Genomic DNA, 22392 nt, shown 5'->3' on the forward strand with positions numbered 1-22392 from the left:
CCGGACGTATGGTAACCCTAGATAAAATGGGGACATTTTGTCAGTGGAGATTATATATGATTTGTAATTGTTACTCAGACCTGAACTAGGGCTTTTATTGTAGAATGGTGTCGTGCACTTTATATGGGAAACTCCTTCCACAGCTCTGTTTCTAATCTAAAGCAACAGGCCAAGGTCTCAGAACAAAGTCCAGCAATAATGTAGCTATGCCGATTATACAAGCACATTGTCAGTGTTCAGACCAGATACAGCACTGGCATGGCATTCTGAAGCAGTCTGAGACATTGGGGAACTTATAACTGTAGTCTGTGTGTGTTTGATTCATTACTAGGGCTGAAGAAAGAGTTAAAACAGGGAGGAAAAAACCTACCTCATTCTTTTGTGTATTCCATAGGAAACCAAACATGGCATCTTCTATGAGGAGCTTGCTCTCAGACCACAGCCGATATGTCGAAGCTTTTCGTCTGTTCCTTGAGAATTCGACAGAGCACCAATGCATGCTGGAATTCATTGAGAAGAAGCTGCCGGGCATAATATCGAGGTAACCGAGTCAGATGTTTTATCAAAAGGACAAACCCTTGATACAATTCTGTACAAGTGATGAATGTATGCTTCTGACTGCAGGAGCCTCGGCTTGCAAGGGCTGCCTGAGAGTTATAGATTGCCCTCCCCCCCCCCCCCCTCCTCCCTCTGTAGATCTTTGATAGTGCTTTAGTTAGAGATTTTATTTAGACACTCCACTGAAAGGCCTCTTTTTGTGATGAGATCTGACTAGAATCATAGAATATCAGGGTTGGAAGGGACCTCAGGAGCCCTCTGTGGAGAAAGAAGTGGTTCGGGACTATTTAGAAAAGCTGGACGAGCACAAGTCCATGGGGCCGGATGCGCTGCATCCGAGGGTGCTAAAGGAGTTGGCGGGTGAGATTGCAGAGCCATTAGCCATTATTTTTGAAAACTCATGGCGATCGGGGGAGGTCCCAGATGACTGGAAAAAGGCTAATGTAGTGCCCATCTTTAAAAAAGGGAAGAAGGAGGATCCGGGGAACTACAGGCCAGTCAGCCTCACCTCAGTCCCTGGAAAAATTATGGAGCAGGTCCTCAAGGAATCAATTATGAAACATTTAGAGGAAAGGAAAGTGATCAGGAACAGTCAGCATGGATTCACGAAGGGGAAGTCGTGCCTGACTAACCTAATTGCCTTCTATGATGAGATAACTGGCTCTGTGGATGAGGGGAAAGCAGTGGATGTGTTATTTCTTGACTTTAGCAAAGCTTTTGATACTGTCTCCCACAGTATTCTTACCACCAAGTTAAAGAAGTATGGGCTGGATGAATGGACTGTAAGGTGGATAGAAAGCTGGCTAGATCGTCGGGCTCAACGGGTAGTGATCAATGGCTCCATGTCTAGTTGGCAGCCGGTTTCAAGTGGAGTGCCCCAAGGGTCGGTCCTGGGGCCGGTTTTGTTTAATATCTTTATTAATGATCTGGAGGATGGTGTGGACTGCACTCTCAGCAAGTTTGCAGATGACACTAAACTAGGAGGCGTGGTAGATACACTAGAGGGTAGGGATCGGATACAGAGGGACCTAGACAAATTAGAGGATTGGGCAGAAAAAAACCTGATGAGGTTCAACAAGGACAAGTGCAGAGTCCTGCACTTAGGACGGAAGAATCCCATGCACTGCTACAGACTAGGGACCGAATGGCTAGGTAGCAGTTCTGCTGAAAAGGACCTAGGGGTCACAGTGGACGAGAAGCTGGATATGAGTCAACAGTGTGCTCTTGTTGCCAAGAAGGCTAACGGCATTTTGGGCTGTATAAGTAGGGGCATTGCCAGCAGATCGAGGAACGTGATCGTTCCCCTTTATTCGACATTGGTGAGGCCTCATCTGGAATACTGTGTCCAGTTTTGGGCCCCACACTACAAGAAGGATGTGGAAAAATTGGAAAGAGTCCAGCGGAGGGCAACAAAAATGATTAGGGGTCTGGAGCATATGACTTATGAGGAGAGGCTGAGAGAACTGGGATTGTTTAGTCTCCAGAAGAGAAGAATGAGGGGGGATTTGATAGCAGCCTTCAACTACCTGAAGGGGGGTTCCAAAGAGGATGGAGCTTGGCTGTTCTCAGTGGTGGCAGATGACAGAACAAGGAGCAATGGTCTCAAGTTGCGGTGGGGGAAGTCCAGGTTGGATATCAGGAAAAACTATTTCACTAGGAGGGTGGTGAAACACTGGAATGTGTTACCTAGGGAGGTGGTGGAGTCTCCTTCCTTGGAGGTTTTTAAGGCCCGGCTTGACAAAGCCCTGGCTGGGATGATTTAGCTGGGAATTGGTCCTGCTTTGAGCAGGGGGTTGGACTAGATGACCTCTTGAGGTCCCTTCCAACTCTGATATTCTATGATTCTATGATTCTATCTAGTCCAATCCCCTGCTCAAAGCAGGACCAATCCCCAACTAAATCATCCCAGCCAGGGCTTTGTCAAACCTGACCTTAAAAACCTCTAAGGAAGGAGATTCCACCACCTCCCTAGGTAACCCATTCCAGTGCTTCCCCACCCTCCTAGTGGAATAGTATTTCCTAATATCCAACCTAAGCCTCCCCCGCTGCAACTTGAGACCATTTCTCCTTGTTCTGTCCTCTGCCACCACTTGCGAATAGCTGAGCTCCATCCTCTTTGGAACCCTTCAGGTAGTTGAAGGCTGCTATCAAATCCCCCCTCACTCTTCTCTTCTGCAGACTAAATAACCCCAGTTCCCTCAGCCTCTTCTCATATGTCATGTGCCCCAGCCCCTAATTATTTTCGTTGACCTCCGCTGGCCTTTCTCCAATTTGTCCACATCCCTTCTGTAGTGGGGGGCTCAAAACTGGATGCAATACTCCAGGTGTGGCCTCACCAGTGCCGAGGGAATAATCACTTCCCTTGATCTGCTGGCAATGCTCCTTCTAATACAGCCCAATATGCCGTTGGCCTTCTTGGCAACAAGGGCACATTGCTGACTCATATCCAGCTTCTCGTCTACTGTAATCCCCAGATCCTTTTCTGCAGAACTGCCGCTTAGCCAGTTGGACCCCAGCCTGTAGCAGTGCCTGGGATTCTTCCTTCCTAAGTGCAGGACTCTGCACTTGTCCTCGTTGAACCTCATCAGATTTCTTTTGGCCCAATCTTCCAATTTGTCTAGGTCACTCTGGACCCTATCCCTACCCTCGAGTGAATCTACCTCTCCCCCCTGTGACGGTACCTCCCATAAGGCTTTATGGAAATATGCATATGAATGTATATATATAACATAACTAGAATGTGTTTTATACTACGTATGCCATGTAACATATCTCTGTAAAGGTTATGATCTATTGAATCTATTAATCCTATTTGTATGCATGTATCATTTTTGTATTCTAAGTTATGAATATTGGCTGCATACTTGTTTGATTCTAAGTAGGCTGTAGTAAAGCAGTTGGTAGCAGGAAATAGTTAGATTTAATTGTTTCCTTGTATGCAAATATAACTTAGATTTAATAAACACTAATGCACAAAAATTATATTAACAAACTGCATAGGATTTTAATAATTTTATTTAAGGCTTTTATGTTTAGAAAAAACAAATAGCATTTTAACTGAAATTAAAGATTCTCTCTGGCTTTCACACAATCTATTTACTAATCAAATAAGTTTACGGACTACCTTCCGTTGAAGGCCTGGGGTGCAATCTTGGATCCATGGAAATCAATGAGAGCAGGATTTCACCCCTGGTTTCTGTTCCCAACTTGGGCCTCGAGCAAGTTACTTAACCTCTCTCAGTGCTTCAGTTTCCCCATCTGTAAAATATAAATACTTTTGCAAAGTACTTAAAAAAAGCTAAAAGTGCTTTTATATTCTACATGCAAAATACAGCCGGTTGAAATTTTCCCAACAGAACAGTTTTCAGTTCTGTTGAATCAGCATTTTCCAGTGGAAATGTTCCATGGGAACGTGTTGATTCCATCAACTTTCCTGCCAGCCTGTCCGGCTTCCTGGGATCCCTGGCTCCTCAGCTCCATGGCTGTCTGCCTGTCACAGGGGGGGCTACCTACGCTTGCCAGCAGGCTGGCTTCCCAGCTGCTCAAGCAGGCAAAGGAGCTGGACAGCCCAGCCACCCACACAGCAGTCCAGGAAGTGTGAACGTTTTATTGTTTCCGAAACAATTATTTTGGAATTTCAGTCTCAGGAACAATTTAGTTTTCATCCTGATTTAGGAAATCTCATTTTCAAAAACTCAAAATTTATCACAGGATGGAAGTTCTGTTTCCCGGCCAAGCTCTGATTCTCAAAACCCATTCTCCCAGAGACAGAGGGAATTGCAGGGCTCGTGCTTCAGAATCTTTTTTAGCTGTGTGTAAGCCCTCTGGCCTGTAGCCTGAGAGAGAAGGGAGTGCTGTTGTGATGGTTCTCAGGGGTACCCAGGGCTGTGACTCACCTTCTTACCCCCTGCCTCCCGTGGTAGGGAGCCTTGCCTGTGCTGAGCTCAGCGACAGCTTCCCAACACTGCCAGCTGTCTAGCCACTCAAGTGCTCTCCTCTGGGCTATGCCTGTAATATCCAGCCCCATCACTGGCTACTCACATAAATCCCTGTTCTGCTGTCCCCGTGAACCACGTACACACCAGAGCTGTAAGATTCCGCTCTGGTCCAGCATTTCTGACACCACAGCAGTTAGGTATATCTGTAGTGTAGACACAAATAACGTTATTATCAAAGATTCAAGTGATAATGAGTAAAGTATTAGAAACAAAAGGTTACATGTAAAACAATCATAACATGCTTTCTAGAGACCAACAGGTTAAACTCCTGTTAAAGACATTCTCTCATCCAGGGTCTTTTGCAGCTTTAAAACGGTTAGCTGATAAACTGCCTGTTCACTTCCAGGATAAGGAGGTGGCAGTATAAATAGAAGGCAAACAAGACAAGTTCAATGTCTGCCCTCCCGTGGCTTGTTTTTCTTGTGTGCTGCTTCCCTGTTTACTTCACATCTCTTTGGCTTTGTATATAAGTGGGCATCCATTGGGTTTCTTAACATGCTTAATTTACATACTGACACAGAGAGAGGTGAATACACATCTCTTATCTGACAGCCTGTTTTTTCACCTCTTCTGGTGACTCATACCTTGAAACAGAATCGAAGAACATATTTTCAGTGTGTATGTATACACACATAACCCCTTACATGGTATCTGCACATACATTTGGCTATGATGATAAAGACAGCGACTCAGCTTTCATTTAAGACCTCACTGACATTCTTCATTGAACCAGAATGTACCTGTCAGGCTCAAGATATTCCTATTATTCCCTCACAAGTGTCATTAAAGGGTTCTTAGGTCACACCTTCCCTCTTACAAAGCAGTAGGATCAGCCACAACCCTCTAAAAAGAGGTAAAATCCTGATCCCACTGAAGTCAATGCGAGTTTTGTCATTGATTTTAACAGAGAAAGGATTTCACCCCAGTCATTAATGACCTCCTCCTAGCTAAAGTCAAGGTGTGCTGCTTTATTAGTCTAGATCGCTTGGCTGCATTTACCACAGCAGATCATTCTCTGCTCTGCCTTCTTTTCTCTTGGCATCTCTGACTCTGCTGTTTTCCTGTGCCTCAGTTTCTCCATCTGTAAAATAAGGATAATACTGACCTCCTTTGCAAAGGGCTTTGAAAGCTAGAGATAAAAAATGCTGTACAAGATCTAGGTATTAATGTTTTTGTTCAATAGAGTTACTCTGGATTTACGCAGGTATAAATAAGGCCTATGTGTGTGTGCTACTAAACAAACATTAAAACAAAGTCCATGCTCTGAATAGCTTATAAACCAAAGCCATGATCAGGTGCAATCAAGTACAATACAAACATATCCATTATATGTATACACACACACACACAATTTTGCATATGTCCAAGGACACACTCCCCTCCAAGATGGAAGAAAACGTGTGGTGGGCCCAGTTTGTTTTCAGCCCTAAGACATGCAGAACTCCCATGGATTGCCTGAGTAATGACTGAATAAACACTGAGCATGAATCCTTAGCCTGGCTCTACGCCTGCCATGCCCACTTATAGTTCTATGTTAATATAAAGCAACACATATCTGTGTACACTGTCTTATTGTGGGGTGTGCGTGTGTTTTCCTAAGGGTGTTAAATCTTTGCACTAATGAAAAGAATCTATTAACTATCTAGCCTAAAATATGCAAACCTATTTTTGTTTTCAGCATTGGAAATGGAAAGTCTGCCATCAATATTCTAAGTGTAGGTGGTGGTTCAGGTACAGTAAAACCTTGAAGCTTTGTATATATTTATTTTTTCCTGTGGGAATATTGGATGGCATATCACAGATGAGAATCGACACCACAATGGGCCTGAGTGGATGCACCTTTCCTTGAAAAAAATGGGTTCAAATCCAAATCTGGCTCTCTAGTAAAAACAAGGTTTCTGGTGATATTGGCTGCTGTCCACCAACCAAAAGCATCACACAGCTGTCAATCTGTACTCAGAATAAATCCATGGGAATAGCAGAGGAAATTTACAGGCTTATTAGAGTTACCTTCATAAAGTAATCTATAGCAACTGGCAGATTACTCGACTCAAAGACTAACCTATTCCATGTTACTACTTAGAGACTGGTTCCTGCTCACCCTTCGTTGCTTGAATAATAGTTTGTCGGTTTGAGGGCCTGGGAAATCCAGTGGAGCCCAACATGTACCTTCACACACCCACTACCTTTATTTTCACACAGCAGGAGTCCTGCAGAGATTCTGTGAGGCTGGGGCGTGAAAGGGGATTATGTTGCAGTTGAAGTATTCCCCCCACCCCCCAAATGCTGAGGGCCTGGGCTCACTACTCAGTGCTGTGTAAGGCAGAACTCCTGTTGATTGCCTGAGTAAGGAGTGAATACAAAGCAAACAAAGATTTGGGATTTAGCCCCATGTCTGCCATACACATCTACGGATCTGGCAGGTTCGGATTATCATCTTTAGATAAGAAGAGAAGGGGAAAGGAAATCAAAAGAAAGGGAAAGAAACTAATTCTGTAAATTCTCTTAATCTTCTATATCCCATCCACCACACAATGAGGGACACAGTGCTTGGTCCTAGGTATGTGTGTACAAGCAGGGTACAAGGAACCATCTCCTACCCCTTTGTGTATCCCTCACAAGAAATCTCTCCCTGAGCTCCTTCTGTGGCACTATCCTCTACTCAGGACTGTGCCTAGCTGGCTCAAGTTAGCCCACAGTGTTCACACACAAAAAACAGTTCACATGGCTGTCCTATCTCCCTTCATTTTTCATCTTGCCAAGCTCATAAAATCCCTTGAACCTTCACATAAATCAGTCTCTCCTGTAACTCGTTCAGTTTTACTGTACTTCTGTGCACTACCTACACAGAACTGATTCCTTCTGCATCTTTAGGTGCCAAGGACGGAGCAGATCATGAATAAAGTTTTTAAAAAAAAACCCACAAACCTATTTCCTTCCTGGTACATAAAGACTTCTGCGTATGAACCCTAAAATCTCTAGATTTGGCTTTGTTCCTGCTGTCACATTACATTACAAGTTCATATGAATAATCATGCTCACCACAAAGGCCTCTTATAGAAATTACTGGTTCCCAAGAATTCCTATGCTTTAGATAGTTATAACGCCATCAAACATGCATCTCTGAATCCTCATTTGCTGATGGGATACTGCGCAGGAGACAGACACTTTGAGCTTGGTCACAAAAGGTTTTTTCCCCCCTAACATTTCCCACTATTGTTGCCCCCAGTTCTGGTCCACAAGTGGGATAGTGATGCTAGGGTAGACAAGGTATTGGTAGCCACCATCTTTTCAGCCACTGTGGTGTCTGGGTGCTGTTGAAAACCTGAAGATATATATGTAGATAAATAAGGGAGTGGCCTCCCTACATGATATAATGCCTTCCTAAATACTGCTTACATAAGTCTCCCCACTTAATACCGATGTCCCTTAGTTCTAGTCTGCCCATTAGACTCTATTAGATCAACAAGTTTAAAGTAACTTTTAATGTAATTTAAATGCTTTAGTCATGTCATCTCTGAAGACTAATCTCATTTTTTTCAATCTTTCCTTACAAGTAAGAATAGCCATGTGTAAACGCCAAGTAATTAGTAATAACCTTGACAGTGAGACAGAGTAGAGAGATTTATTTCTAAACAAGGGGGATCATTTTATGCCAAAAAAGTGTTGTTTCTCACAGGATCATTTGAGTCAGTCAGTGGGGTGTTTAACTGTCTAATCTGAGAGACGCATCTTAGTGTGACGGACACTGATTCAATAAAGTGGCAATTGCTCATTTTGCCATAACCGAGAAGCTGGATTCTCATTGGCTCTGAGAGTGGACTAAAGTCATATGCTAAACTCAGGACAGCTCATTTGCTCAACTACCGTTATACTTTAAGAATAAGCGGTTTTCTGATTTGCTGAGGTTTCTCTCCCCCACCCTGAGTGTCTGTGAGTCAATAAGGAAGGTTCAGCTGTTCGTTATTTTAATGGGTTCACACCAGTTTCATGTAGCCTCAGGCCCATATTGAGGCCAGTATGAAGCTGTAAAACCCTGTGAGCACTCAGTAAAGATTGTTCTTCCTGGGGCCTCATCCCCTTCTGGGCCCTCCAGCATGCAGGGAGCATGATTGTTGCTGGTCCTTGGTGCAGAGAGTACAGGTCGATGGATGGCTCCATGCACTCATCCTGCTTCTCTCATCCCTAGTGCACCCACACTAAGGCCAGGCACGATCTGGCCATTCAATGTAGCTGTTTGGGCCCATTATAACCAGACGATGGAGAGAGTCTGCTGTTGACTGCAGCTTGTGCCTTATTAAGTTTCCACTTCAGTGCGCAGCATCCTAATGTTGCTGTACCTGTAAAAAACATAAAAGGCATCAACTGTGCTGTAAACTATCCCTTTATTTAAAAATTTTAATTAGAAACTTGCTGGTGAACATAGTGATAGCCTTTAAAAGGTAATTGTATTAGAGAGTTTAAATACTTCCAATAGCCTAATTGCCAAATTGTTGATAATGCAAGCTGCCGCATATTTGACTATAAAATGCCTCAGGACACCTGTTTGCATATAAAAGAACTCACTGAAGTTAATTAAGGCTGTAGATTAAGTCATGAGTCAAAGTTTTTTTGTTTCAAAATAACGTAAGGGTGGTGTGGCCATGAAGAGTAGAAATTTCTATCAACATATGGAAATGGGAAATTCAGATTTTATTTTACTGAGACTGGCACAGCCTTTCCAAGGGGATAATTTTTTTACAGAAGGTTGATACAGAAAATGAACTCTGTAGTAGTTAGTTAACAATTCCATGTTCCCAGATTTTCCCACAGCAGACTGTGAACAAATTAATTTGCTCTGATTTTCAATAAAAAGCAATTTTGTGGTGATAGCAAAACCACAGCTATTTGTTACTTCTGAAATTCAATTTCCCTTTCTTGAAAGAACGTGCTTACACAAATGCCATGTAAACATTTGTTTTTAAAAAGATACTTAGCTCTGAAAAGATTAAACCCTTCCCCATGTTTTTATGTACCTGTAATAGGGCTTATTCACACACAAATAGTGCAAGACTTGAACCCTTCGACTGTAGTGTGAAGTTAAAAACTGTAGTGGCATGTAGCAGAGCGCAGCAGGGCGCCCATGGTTCCTGCCTCTGCCAAGTCTACAAAGTCACTCTGAGATCCTGGGGTTAGTAACCACTGGTGCAGTTTATTCACAGGCTTGTTCCCACCACTGTTTCACAGTTGGCCCTTCACCATCTTCAGGCAAAAAGGAGGTGAGAACGACCTCCCTGCTTCCACTCCCTGCCTTTTCCCTTTCTTTCTGCTCTTCCCCCCGACCCCCCCCCCCCCGAGGCTTTTATACAGCCCCAGGCTAATTACGCGGCAGCTGTCTCTGCTTCCCCAATTAGGGCCAGGTTATCTCCAGCCATCTCTTATCTATCCCCCTAAATAGGAGCTGGCGTGACAGAGGGCTGAATCAGAAACCCTTTGCCCAGCACCCTGTCACATGACATATAGTAGGTCCAGAAGCAAGGCATGGACCTCTTCATGTCTGCAGTGGTATGATGAGAAGAAAGATGGTCCAGTGGTTAGGTCGCTAGCCTGGGACGCAGGCGACCTGAATTCAATTTCCTATTCTTTTGCCAACTTCCTGTGTTACCTTGGGCAACTCTGTGCCTCAGATCCCCGTCTGTAAAATGGGCATAATAGTACTTCCCTACCTCACATGGTGTTGTGAGGCTAGATAAAATGAAGACTGTAAGGTGCTTAGATAATGGGAGTCATAAGTACCAGGTGTACCAAAAGAAGTCACATTAAACCAAGCTGGTGGGGAGAGGGGGAGGAGAGAATGAGCATGTGAAAAGTTGCCTGCTTGCCTCCAGGAAGGTTAGCCAGCCACTCTCAAACACATCTATATCTCTTCAACTTACCAAATTCACCCCAGTTATCCATTTTTGCCTAAGTACATTAATGCTGCTTGACTCCACCTACTCAGTTGGAAGTCCATTCCAACTATTCACCATCCCTCCATAAATTCTTCTTGCATACATTCTCTGTTATCTTAAATCTCTGTCCATAGTTCTACTCTTGATTGAGTGTCAAACATTTTATACTTTAACGTAGTTTAAATACTTCAATCTTGTCGCCTTTCATGACTAAGTTCAGCTGCTCCTTGTAAATAAGACCCTCTATTCAATTTTTCATTTTAGTTGCCCTCTGTTTTCACTCTCGACCTTAACTGAATGTTTAGACAAATAAGGTGACCAACACTGAACACCAAAACTATGCAGCCAGTGCAGTCTAAGCAATGCCTTTATAAAGTGTTACAGCACAGTGTCCTTGGCATCCTTCGTCATACAAATGAACGTCTTATTTGCTTGCTTTACTGATGCTGCCTATTGGACTAGGAATTTAAATGTTGGCCTATCAATACACTCATCAATAACATCACTGCAGCAGCTTTGAATGATCCCTTGTGTGCAGAGAAAAAGCAGCCAGTGCTGTTATATTTGCTTTATGCTGTATACAGAGACATACAGTATTCAGCTTAGTCAGTCACAGAAAGAGCAAAGCACTTTAAGCACCAAAGGAAAAAATGGCGATTTGCTTCAGTTTTCAAATTAATTTTCTTTTTTTCCCCCTTCTCATGTGTCTCATTAGCCAACAAAGACCCCTAATTCACTCTCAAAAATAAACACAAAAGACTCTCCAAATGGCCTTGTAAAATACAAATGGGGGAATACTGTGATGGCTTAGAGATTTTCTAATAGGACACGGAGCTTTTTACCTCTGGTTCATTGTTTCCACACCAGCCTGGGTTGGTAGTGACTAGAAAAGGGGCAGATCTGCAGTTTGGATCGAGATCTATACTTTGCCAAAGATCAGGGATGATTGTATCCCGGGTTTTGGTATTGACCACTCTCTAATAAAACCAGATGACAGCTATTTAGTGGCATGTGTGAAACAAAATAGGAGGTTCAGTCCATTTTTGAGAGGACATGTGTACATATCACTACAGAACATCACATCTGATACCAGTGCAATAGTGTCAGAAAAGTCAGACTCATGAGGGACTGATGGAATTAATCTTCAGTCCCTAGAGATAATCTTCCAGGATGGGGTTGAAGAAATTCAATGAGAGCAAAATGTGGAAGACTACACTGCCAATGCCTGTGTGATACCTGTCCAGTACATAAATAGTGGATTTAATCATCATGGCAATTGATCTGAGACCTACATTTTTTTTTTTAAAAAGAGGGATTTGGGGAAGGATGATAGCTAGCAGAACCCTCACATTTAACCTTGCTCTGATGATTTTTATTCTGTTTCATATTTGTATCCTAGGTGAAATTGACCTTCAGATTCTCTCAAAAGTACAGGGTAAATATCCAGGAGTTACCATTAGCAATGAGGTGATAGAGCCAAGCGGTGAACAAATCCTCAGCTACAAAGGTATTTGAACTAGCAAATGCATTTAACGAAGTTGACCACTGGCTGACATATCATCTTTATAAGGCTTTTTGTTCCAATTTCACCTCAAAAAGAGGAAAAAGTTACTATCTTCATTTAGGATTAGTAATTTTTCAACTGTATTGCTGAGTCCTGCCTTCTTAGCAATGTCCTAGTTCCTGATCCTGCAAAGAGCACTGCATGGACAAACCTTATAACTACACAGATGCTTCTGTTTATCCCGCACTTTTTATGGCACAGTATTTATCAGTATGTGCAGTGTTAGACTGCTATCTGCAACCATGCCTCCTTACATGCCTAGGTGGTCAGATTTTATAAACTAGACAGGGTTCAGTAATTGGATGAGAGAGCTATAAGTAAAACCCTAATGTTTTAGGATGTCGTGTTTGTGTTTCAGTGGTGTGGTGCTCTTCCCTCAGATGGTACTGACTCAGTGTCCCAGAATAGCATTGAGGGGTCTGCTTGAGATTGTATTTAACAAGAATGCCAAGAATTATTTTTAAGTGGTTTGCAAATATTAACTACCTAATCCTCATAATACCCTACTGAGTTAAGTATAGTCCTCACAAATTAGGTAACTAAGGCATAGAGGTTAATTAGCTTGCCCAAGATACTGACAACATTAATGTACAAACTGGTAATCAAAAGATCTTTGCTTTCAGTCCTATGCTCAGAGGCCTAGAACATGCCTCTCTCCATAAATCAGAGATCCTCACCGATTGTTTTGTGAAAAATGCCCTGGCATACCTAATAAAGTATGAGTGTTTAGTCTTTGCCCTTGGCCAAATTCTCACTGAAGTTTCAACTAAATGTATTCATTTTGATTGCCAATCTTAGCCAGTTATGTACTGTCAAACACCTACTGGGTTCCATCAGTACGTGGCTATACATATTCTGGTGATGGGCAAACTGATTTCTACATATAGATTGTACGCTTTTGGAAGCAGGGCCTGTGGCCAGCCGTGTTCCTCGTGGGCGCAGACCAGTACCAGATCAAAATGTGCAAGTGATTTTAAACAAAGCATGTTCTTCTGAACAAGTGGTGCACATCTTAGGCTGAATTTACCACTGTGATGCAGGGCTGCCCAGAGGATTCAGGGGGCCTGGGGCAAAGCAATTTCAGGGGCCCCTTCCATAAAAAAAGTTGCAATACTATAGAATACTATATTCTCATGGGGGGCCCCTAAGGGGCCTGGGGCAAATTGCCCCACTTGCCCCCTCCCCGGGAAGCCCTGCTGTGATGCTACCGTTTTTATGCTGATATAACTACTGGAAACAAGGTAGTTACACTGCCATAAAACTGGGAGTGCAGTGGTGAATCAGGCCCTTGAGTCAGTGAGCCCACTCTAAACACACTTCCCTCTTCCTAATATTCAGTCTTTGTACACACATTAAAACAATGCTGCAAATGTTTCTCTTATTACTCTCCTGTAATTAGCATCACTCTAAAATACCCTCCCTTTCTTTCATTCTTCAATACAAGACCCTGAACGAAAGGCCTGGCTCTGAACACACTTAAAACGTGGAGAAGTTGGGATGAGGACCTAAACATTGCTCCTTTCTGTAATGGACTGCACTAAAGCTTGGGTCCAGGCACTAGGATTTTGAGGAAGCTGGAGCCAGATTAAGTTCCTAACTTCCAAATTTTTGCTCATTTCTACTGAAAAGTCTCTACAGCAAAGAGTGCCAAAGATAAAGGCATCAGATCCCATTTGTCCTTCATCCCACAAAGACTTGACCAGTCAGTCCCTCACAGAACTGGGCCAATCTTTACTATGTATTACCTTTATTTGTTCACATACTATAACATATAGGCTTCATTTTTAATATTCTGTTATTACATTAAAAATGATGCCAACATGTAACTTTTGGCTATATTACAATTCTGAATGGAAATTGTTTCCACATTTGCAAATGGGATCGACTAAACACCATCCTCTCTGTATTTTAGAACGTGTAGCTACGACACCGAACCTTGAGAACATAAAGTTTACCTGGCATAAGGAGACGTCATCTGAATACAAAAGTCGAATGAATGAGAAAAAAGTGTTTAAGAAATGGGACTTTATTCACATGATTCAGGTAAAAGCTATGCATAGTAAATGTTTTTTAAATCCGTCTTTACGGAGTATGCCTAAGGTCAGTGACCTCATTGTGCACTTTAATGAGAAGAAAGGTAAAGAATTATTAAGAAATAAACTCAACCTACAAATGAGCAGCAAAAATGAAAACTGAGGTATAGCAAGGCAACTTTAGGGTTTAGTAGCCTCATTAACCAGGCTAAAGTGGCAGTCAGCAGAGATGTAAATGTTTTTTTTTTAAGTTTTCCCTCTCTGTGAAATTCTCTTTGTACTTCTAGGTTCACTGAAGTTATCACAGACAGTGTTTTCACTGCTAAAAATCTGTGTATTCCCCCCCCCCCCCCGAGTAACTAATGCAGGTGAGCTAACCCAAGGTAAAAACACAGTGGAGACAAGGCACTGTAGTTTTACCATCAGTTAAACTAGGTGAGGTGAGCACTATATCCTTATCTGTGCCTTGTCTCCACCGTGGTTTTGCCTTGGAATAGCTCAGCTGTATTAGTTACCCTGAGGTAAAAAAGGTAAAGACAAGGCCCCAGTGAAGACAAAGCCCCAGAATGATTAATGATATCACAGAAAGATGTGTTTGTGGACCAGGCATTGCCAGAAGGATTTCAGGAAGGGGGCAGAGAAGAATGTTAGCAAACATTAAATTAAACACTTCTGTGCTGAAATCGCCGCACAGCTCGGTTAGTGGTGTCATTCAGAAAATTACACCACTTCCCTGGAGCGTGAGCTACTGCATGTCGTTTCATTCTAGGGACAACTTTTCTTAAATAGAGTCCCTGATCCATACTACTTCTATTGCAGTCAAGTGGAGTTTTACTACTGATTTCAATGGGAGCAGGATTGGATCCAAGGTGTTTTGGCACCTTCTTGGTTTTCTAGGCATGGTAATTAGACAAGTGAGAAGGAAAACACAGTCCCTTTAAGTGGTCAGTGCTTCTCCATTGATGAGAGGGCTAACAGTCTGGTCATAAAAAAAGTAAACTCTCCACTTCTGTGATGGAGCTGTCCCAGGTGAGCAGAAATCCTAGAGTGGTAATCATGTCACTCTATGTATTGTACATAACCTACATTATTCTGGACACATCCTATTTTTATTGGCTAGAAATGGCATCATGAGCAAAACTTTCAGCAATTACACAAAAGTTCTAGGTTTCTTTTTTTTAAAAGGTATCCAATGCAAACCTGGACAAAAAACTTAGGGCAAGACCGTCACTTGCCCAACACACCCAGGCAAGGTGTAAGGGGGCATAAGACACCCCCTCACTCCTCTGTGCAGGGTACCCATGTCGCTGCCAAGTGTGAGCAGCCGCCTCCTCTCATGCAGATGGATGGGAAGTGGGCGGAGCTTATGCATTGCCCTCCCCCACAGCGCGTCAGTCCACAGAGCTGAGCTGGTGCAGAGAAGGAAGTTATCTGCTCCAGGTCAAGAGGTGCTCCAGCTTACTTACTTACTGGAGCAAAGGGGGAACCAGGGACCAAATTGTGGCTCTGAGCAACTACCTGATGCCTCTTACTCAGGGCTTGTAGTAAATCCACTTACGTTATTTAGGAGCTGACCCTTAGGGTTGCCAACAGTCCCTTATTACAAGGGACATCCCTTATTTTTTCATCTTTGTTCAACAAGAGCAGGGGTTGCTGAAAGCTTCTCCCCCCGACATAGCTATTGCTGCTCATGGGGGCTGGAGTAATTAAGCTGAGAGAGCTGTCGCCCAGTCAGCTTTGAGCAGCTACGTTAGAGAACTTACAGAGGCGTAGCTGCATTGGTGCATCTGCAACTCTGTGAGCTCTCTAGTGTAGCTGTAGCCTCAGCTTCCTCTCAGGGATACCTCCCACTGCTGCTCCCACTATCTGCTCATTTTCTGCCTGCTTTCTGGCTACACACAGACAGACGCTGCCCACGCCTCTGCATTTGCCATCAATCTCCAAGGAACCTGTCAGGCTTGGAGTATTTATTTTACAGTATTTCTTTTCATTTCCAGATGCTCTACTATGTAAAAGATATCCCTGCTACTATTAAATACTTTCACGGTCTGCTGGAAGCTAAGGCTAAGCTCCTTATTATTCTCGTATCAGGTAGGTGATCTTAAGTGGGTTCTTTCCACACACAGTGCAGATCTGAATGTGCACCTATGAGAACTGTATGTGTTCATGTGTGCACACATCTGAATTCGTCATAGGCCAGTTCTCCATTAACTTAATTCCTGTACTATAGAGCTTAAGCTCCTAGCTTAGTGAACTACCAGCGAACTAGACATGTATTATATGGTGTGTGTGTGTGTGTGTGTGTGTGTGCGTGCGTGTGTGTGTGTGTGTGTGTGTTTTATATACAGTAGACTGTATGCCTCAAAGTCCACAAAATAAAAACAGAACTTTGTGAAATTCACATGTCAGAATCTTGGCAACTTCGTTTGCAAAAAAAATTGCTCCCTGACCACACACAATGTCTCTCTTTGCAATACATTCAAAAATACTGCTATAAAAACAACAAGGACAGTGATAAACTCATAATAGACAGACAGTGAACCAAACAGGCTTGATCCTGACACTCTTACTCAAGTAAGTAGTGCCATTAATATCAGTGAAGCTATTCATGCATTAAAGGTTACAGGATCAGGCACAAAGACTTGTAACATTTTTAGACACGTGGCATTAAGCAAACAGCAGCAATGGTGCCCTGTTGTGCCATACAACAGGTGTTGGTGGACATATGGTCCATTTTCCCCTTTAACTGCCCATTTCCTTAATATCATCGTTTTGTGGAAAATCTCATCTGCAGAATTAGATTGGCTGTTTCCCATCTGATTGAGATACTGTATGATCGATTCAGTAGCAAAATAGAAAAACAGAATAAGTTAGGATTCTAAAGTACTGTGACATCAGAGGACTATGGATTTATTAGAATTACCATGACTGGAGTCTAACATAACCTCCTGGGAAATTTCTCATACAGTTATATGGGATTTTCTGACGCTAGGAAACAGTAACATGTAATCGTTGCTAAGATATGTAAACGTTCACCTATGATTGTCTTGGCAAGGCCCTTAGGCAGCTAAATACCTTTGAGGAACTGGGCCTCAGTGCTTAAAGTTTTGTTTTTATTAGATTTGGGGAAATTTGTAAAGTATATTTTAAATAATGAAGTTCACCCCTTTTTGTGTTTGAGAAAATTGTGCTTTTTGCAGGCAATTCATAAAGGTACTATTCAAAATTCTTTTTGAATCATTTTTGGCTGGTAGCTTGTTAGCAAGCTGTTCAGTGCAAGTATTCCATATTTAAAATTACAATCATTTACATTAGACACACAGGTGACATGTTTCAGTTCCATGATTGCATCAGCATAACTCTTAAAATCAGGTTCCTGGCACAAATACCCGGAAATCTGAATTTGAAATTTCTTGTCCATGAATGTTCTGGGATATTCACTTGACTCCCTTCAAGCTACCAGTAAATGTATTCACTGGAATATTCATGGAAGGCAAACACAAAAAAGGGCATGAACACAGTCACCCAGCGTTACAGTTTTTGCATGGTATTATTCCTTATTGTACTTCTCTCTGAAAATGCAACTCATAATTCACGATTGCATGAGTCAGTCTACATCTACAAGTAAGGCTATTAGAAAACATATGTGAACAGTCATGATTGCTGTGTCCAGAAGTCTGAGTTATGTCTCACAAGTTTTGATAGGCCAGCCCTCCCACCCGAGTCAGAACAAGAGTCTCGAGGGTAGGATTTCTGACCTAGAGTGGCCTTTAACCTGGAGAGAGGTGGACTGGTGACAAGGAAAGGAGGAAGATAATGGAATAGAGAAGAGCAGAAAGCAATGGAACCAACAAGGGAAAGGAAAACTGAATCAGAGGCAGCTTAAAATAGCAGAGAATAAAAAAATAAATAAAACTAAGGGAAGAGGAAAAAAGAAGGGAAGGAGAAGAGCTACAGAGAGAATGAAACAGGAAGAGAAGGGTGAGATGGGAAAACTACAAGAAAATAAACAGGCAAAAGCAGTTTCAAAATACAGCTCCCTCAAACAAACAAAACAAACAAACAAACAAACAAACAAACAAACAGAAAAACAACCTAGGACTAAAAAGAGAAGAATTGATAAGGATACATGGTCTCTCTATGACGGTTTCAGTCCCTCCGACTCACTCTGTACCTTTCGAGAGGCCAGGACAGCTACAAGAGTTAAGTTGTAGTGTTTTTAATCACAAATCAAAAAAAAAACCCATTCAGTTAACATCATCTTGAAAACAAAAGTAGTGCCATATGTTGCGCCTACAGAGAGCTATTATAATGATGCTTCACTCAAGTAGTGTATAATTGCTCCGCTCAGAAATGGCACCAAGTAACTGAACACTGACACCAGCAACTTTTCTCCAATTAGTGCTCTGCATTCATTTTCAACCAGGTGAAAAAAAAATATCATCAGAGTCTCCTCTAAACCACTGAAGTATTTATTATACTGTAGGTAACTCTTTACAGATAAAGCCAGTTTTGGAGAATGGTTTATTAGTTAAGGGAATTTAGAGTCCTATCTCTCAGCAGGGCCTCAATTAGGCCTGGATTTATTTCCAGCCCACCCAATCAGGGTGGTGTCATCCTTTTTATAAATGATTTACACTGGAAATGCTGAATCATGGAACTGAGATTAGAGAGAGTAAAGAAATCAATCCTGCATTGTCATCAGCTTCCCTGACTGTTCTTTTTCTAATGTCCACTGTCTCGGTACCTCACTAATTCAAAGTATGTCTCTGCGGTGAAAACGTATGTATGTACAAACGTGTGATCACTATGGGCCAGATTGTGGCTGGTCCTTAGATGCACGTGCAGGATTGGGGAAGGCTATAGGAGCATTCTCATCCCTCCTCTCCTCCCCGCCCCTGCTGCCTTGCAGGGCCGGCTCTAGGCACCAGCGTTCCAAGCATGTGCTTGGGGCGGCACTTTTCAAGGGGCGGCAAGCCGGCCCTGCTGCCTTGTACAGCCTGAATAAGAGCCAGCCAAAATAGCAGGCCCTGATTGCTCTCCAGAGTTGCAGAGAGGGAGGAATCTACTCAAGACTGTCCTCGTGTAATGGGACTGACGGGATGTAGCAGCAGACATACTCACCTGTACCCTAAACAGCTTTGAGGTGGAATTGTGCCCTAGCCTTAAGTGGTGCGTCTCTGCACCATCCTTTACTCTGGGCTCTAGGCAACTTGCACAGCCTAACCCTATATAAGTATTAGATATAACTAAGTGTTTTGTTTTATCTTTTAACAAGCCTTAAACTTAAAACCGTTAAACTGCTGAATAATCCCTCTATTCTTTCAGGGCCAAGGCTTCTATATAGCCCGGGTAAGGGCCCAGTCCTGCATCAGTGGTTGTTTTCTCATTGACAGCAGTAGCAACAGGATCAGGCCTTTAATGAACTGTGCATAAGGGGGCTCCCAGGTTAAGGGGTGCAGGGCCGGCTTCAGGCACCAGCTCAGGAAGCAGGTGCTTGGGGCGGCCAACGGAAAGGGGTGGCATGTCTGGCTCTTCGGCGGCGGGTCCCTCAGTCCCTCTCGGAGGGAAGGACCTGCCGCCGAATTGCCGCCAAAGAATGAAGGGCTGGGTTTGTAACGGAATCCTCCCTGAGGCTACCAATGCTGCAGAAGCTGTCTTGTGAGTGGGGATTCGGTGGCTGAATCCGTCCTATCCCTTCCTCCAAACCCCACTGGGCATTGGTACAAGGGAAGCAGAGGCAGGGTATGTGGACCTCCTATGCAGATTCTGTGGATCTTGCCCTTTTGCTGCCACACCAGACTGCATTGGTTCCACTGTGTGCAGGCCCATCTACACTCAGGGGTCTTACCCATTTAGTGTAGCAATTATTTTGCATATAGCCTCTGTGCTCCCATGTCATGGGCTGTGTCTCCTGGGCTGTGCCTCCTGAAAGGTTCAGCTCAGAATTGGGGCCATAATGCTTAAAATAATACATCTGAAACTTTGTTTAAATACACTCTTATTTTTAATATGATTTTAATCTGGCAGGAACCAGTGGCTGGGCCAGGCTGTGGAAGAAATATGGACCTCGCTTACCTCTGAACGATCTTTGCTTATATGTTTCGTCTGCTGACATCAAAGAGCAACTCACTACAATAGGGCTGAAGTATCAGGTCTATGAGCTTCCATCCACTATGGACATAACTAATTGTTTTATCAAAGGGAACAAAGAGGGGGAGCTGCTGATGGATTTTTTGACAGAAACCTGCGATTTTAGTAAAACCTCTAGTCTAGACCTAAAAAATGAAATAATGGAAGAACTTAAAAAGCCTGAATGCAGTGAAGAGAAAGATGGAAAGGTTTTTTTTAACAACAACTTGAGTGCAATAGTGATTGAGCCATGATTAAGATCTACTGGATTTCTCAGCCCAAAAACAAATGATCATATACAAACAGTTAACCACTTAAATGTCTGTCTGTGTTTCATACTCTATCAATTAAGTTTACTAAGGTATGTCTGAGAGAGTTTATAAACAGTTAGGAAATTAATATTAATGGGTGTAACAAATGCACGTTAATACATTACTAATTCTTCAAAAATATATTAATACATAACTTGCTATTCAGCAAGTTATACTTTCTTATATGGCAGTTCTATAATCAGAATACATATAACTAGCACCATTAATCAAAGCCCAGCAAATACAAAACAATGCACTTCTGATGGATGGGTAAGGAGTAATACTGACCTTGAACGGATATCATTATAATTTAAATATGCTATCCAGCCAAATAGTTTTTTAAATGAAGTATGTTTGGAAATCTCCGGTACAAGTCAACCTCGCTTACAAAACTCTTCCCTCATAACTACCGATCCTTGGATTGGTTCCTCTGCTACTGATGTGGTTTTGAAGTTGTTGCAACACTGCCTTCAAAACAACATACTTCTGGTTATCTTCTGTAGGCATTAATTGCATGCATCTGCTGCCCTACTAATCAACACCATCTCAAAGCACTGCTCCCCTGTTCATGTATTTCCAAATGTATTTTATTTCACCTACGGCTTCCCTTCCCCATGAATCAGATTCATATACACAGCTGATTCTGGAGAGATAACGCTATAGCTCTCATAGACCATTTCTCAAAATGAACAGGCTCCCTGGGCAATGGTGATCATAACTTCCATGCATGCAGAATATATTGGCTCTTCACATCAGATGCCCAGATCTCTGCAGCACTGGATTAGAGAACAAGGTAGTATGCAAATCCTTAGTAGGCATGAGTTGCTGCTGATCTTTTAAACCAAAATGTTGTCTCATGTTTGTATTTTCAGTTAGAGAAATATGTATTTCCCCTCATATCTCTTCACTCTTGTGTAACAAGGGCTACATGTGTCTGGTGGCCTCCATAATGTACAAGATGTAAACATAAAACTTAAAGGACGAAACAGAAATGGCATCAGTGGGGTTCTTCTTGTTTTCAACAGAGTTACACCAGGGCTGGAGCTGGCCCAGTGTCAGTGGTTTTCAAACTTTTTTTCTGGCGACCCAGTTGAAGATAATTGTTGAAGCCCGTGACCCAACGGAGCTGAGGATGAGGGGTTTGGGGTGTGGGAGGGGCTCAGGGCTGGGGCAGGGGGTTGGGGTGCAAGAGGGGGTCAGGGCTCTGGACTGGGGACAGGGATGAGGGCTTTGTGGTGCAGGAGGGGGCTCCGGGTTTGGGGGAGGCTCAGGGCTGGGGTAGGGGATAGGTGCAGCAGGGGTGCTAAGGCAAGCTTCCTGCCTGTCCTGCCTGCCTGGCACCATGGACCACGCTGTGCCCCAGAAGCGGCCAGCAGGTCCAGCTCCTAGGCAGAGGCACACAAGCAGCTCCATGTGGCTCTCGCCCACAGGCACCACCACCACCCCGCCCCCCCAGCTCCGGAGTGTGGAGCTGATGCTGGGGCGCGGGCAGAGCACGGAGCCCTGTGGCCTCTCCACCTAGGAGCCGGACCTGCTGCTGGCTGCTTCCGTGGCACAGTGCAGTGACAGAACAGGTAGGAACTAGCCTGCTTTAGCCGAGCAGGGACTTTTAACAGCCCGATCAGCGGTACTGACCAGACCCGCCGCGACCCAGTGCCTTACATTCTGCAACCAGTTTGAAAACCACTGATCTATAATATAAACTATTCGGCAAGAAGGATCTTTTTTTGAAGTTATCTAAAGACATTGACCCATTTCTGACTCAGGGTACATCTACATTGCAGCTAAGAAAATGAGTCCCAGCTCAGGTAGTCAAACATACACTAGCTCTGCTCTAGCTAGCAGGCTAAAAATAGCCACATAGCT

General features: G+C 43.1%; 1 protein-coding gene across 1 annotated transcript; it reads left to right on the forward strand.

The window, feature by feature from the left end:
• The first annotated feature begins 404 nt into the window (after positions 1-404).
• On the forward strand, positions 405-21518 carry HNMT (histamine N-methyltransferase). Its single transcript, XM_005299661.5, has 6 exons — positions 405-541; positions 6235-6287; positions 11886-11993; positions 13963-14093; positions 16081-16174; positions 20114-21518. Exons 1-6 carry the CDS (start codon positions 405-407, stop codon positions 20467-20469), a joined length of 879 nt encoding a protein of 292 aa, XP_005299718.2. The 3' UTR covers positions 20470-21518.
• Positions 21519-22392: the final 874 nt, after the last annotated feature.

The sequence above is a fragment of the Chrysemys picta genome, chromosome 11, assembly GCF_011386835.1.
Source record: "Chrysemys picta bellii isolate R12L10 chromosome 11, ASM1138683v2, whole genome shotgun sequence".
Classification (NCBI taxonomy): Eukaryota; Metazoa; Chordata; order Testudines; family Emydidae; genus Chrysemys; species Chrysemys picta.

Excerpts from the sequence above, each read along its gene's own strand:
- HNMT (XM_005299661.5), top strand. The coding sequence starts at position 405 with ATGGCATCTTCTATGAGGAGCTTGCTCTCAGACCACAGCCGATATGTC. Across the intron at positions 6,288-11,885 it reads AAGTGTAGGTGGTGGTTCAG|GTGAAATTGACCTTCAGATT; the intron begins GTACAGTAAAAC and ends TTTGTATCCTAG. Across the intron at positions 16,175-20,113 it reads CCTTATTATTCTCGTATCAG|GAACCAGTGGCTGGGCCAGG; the intron begins GTAGGTGATCTT and ends TTAATCTGGCAG.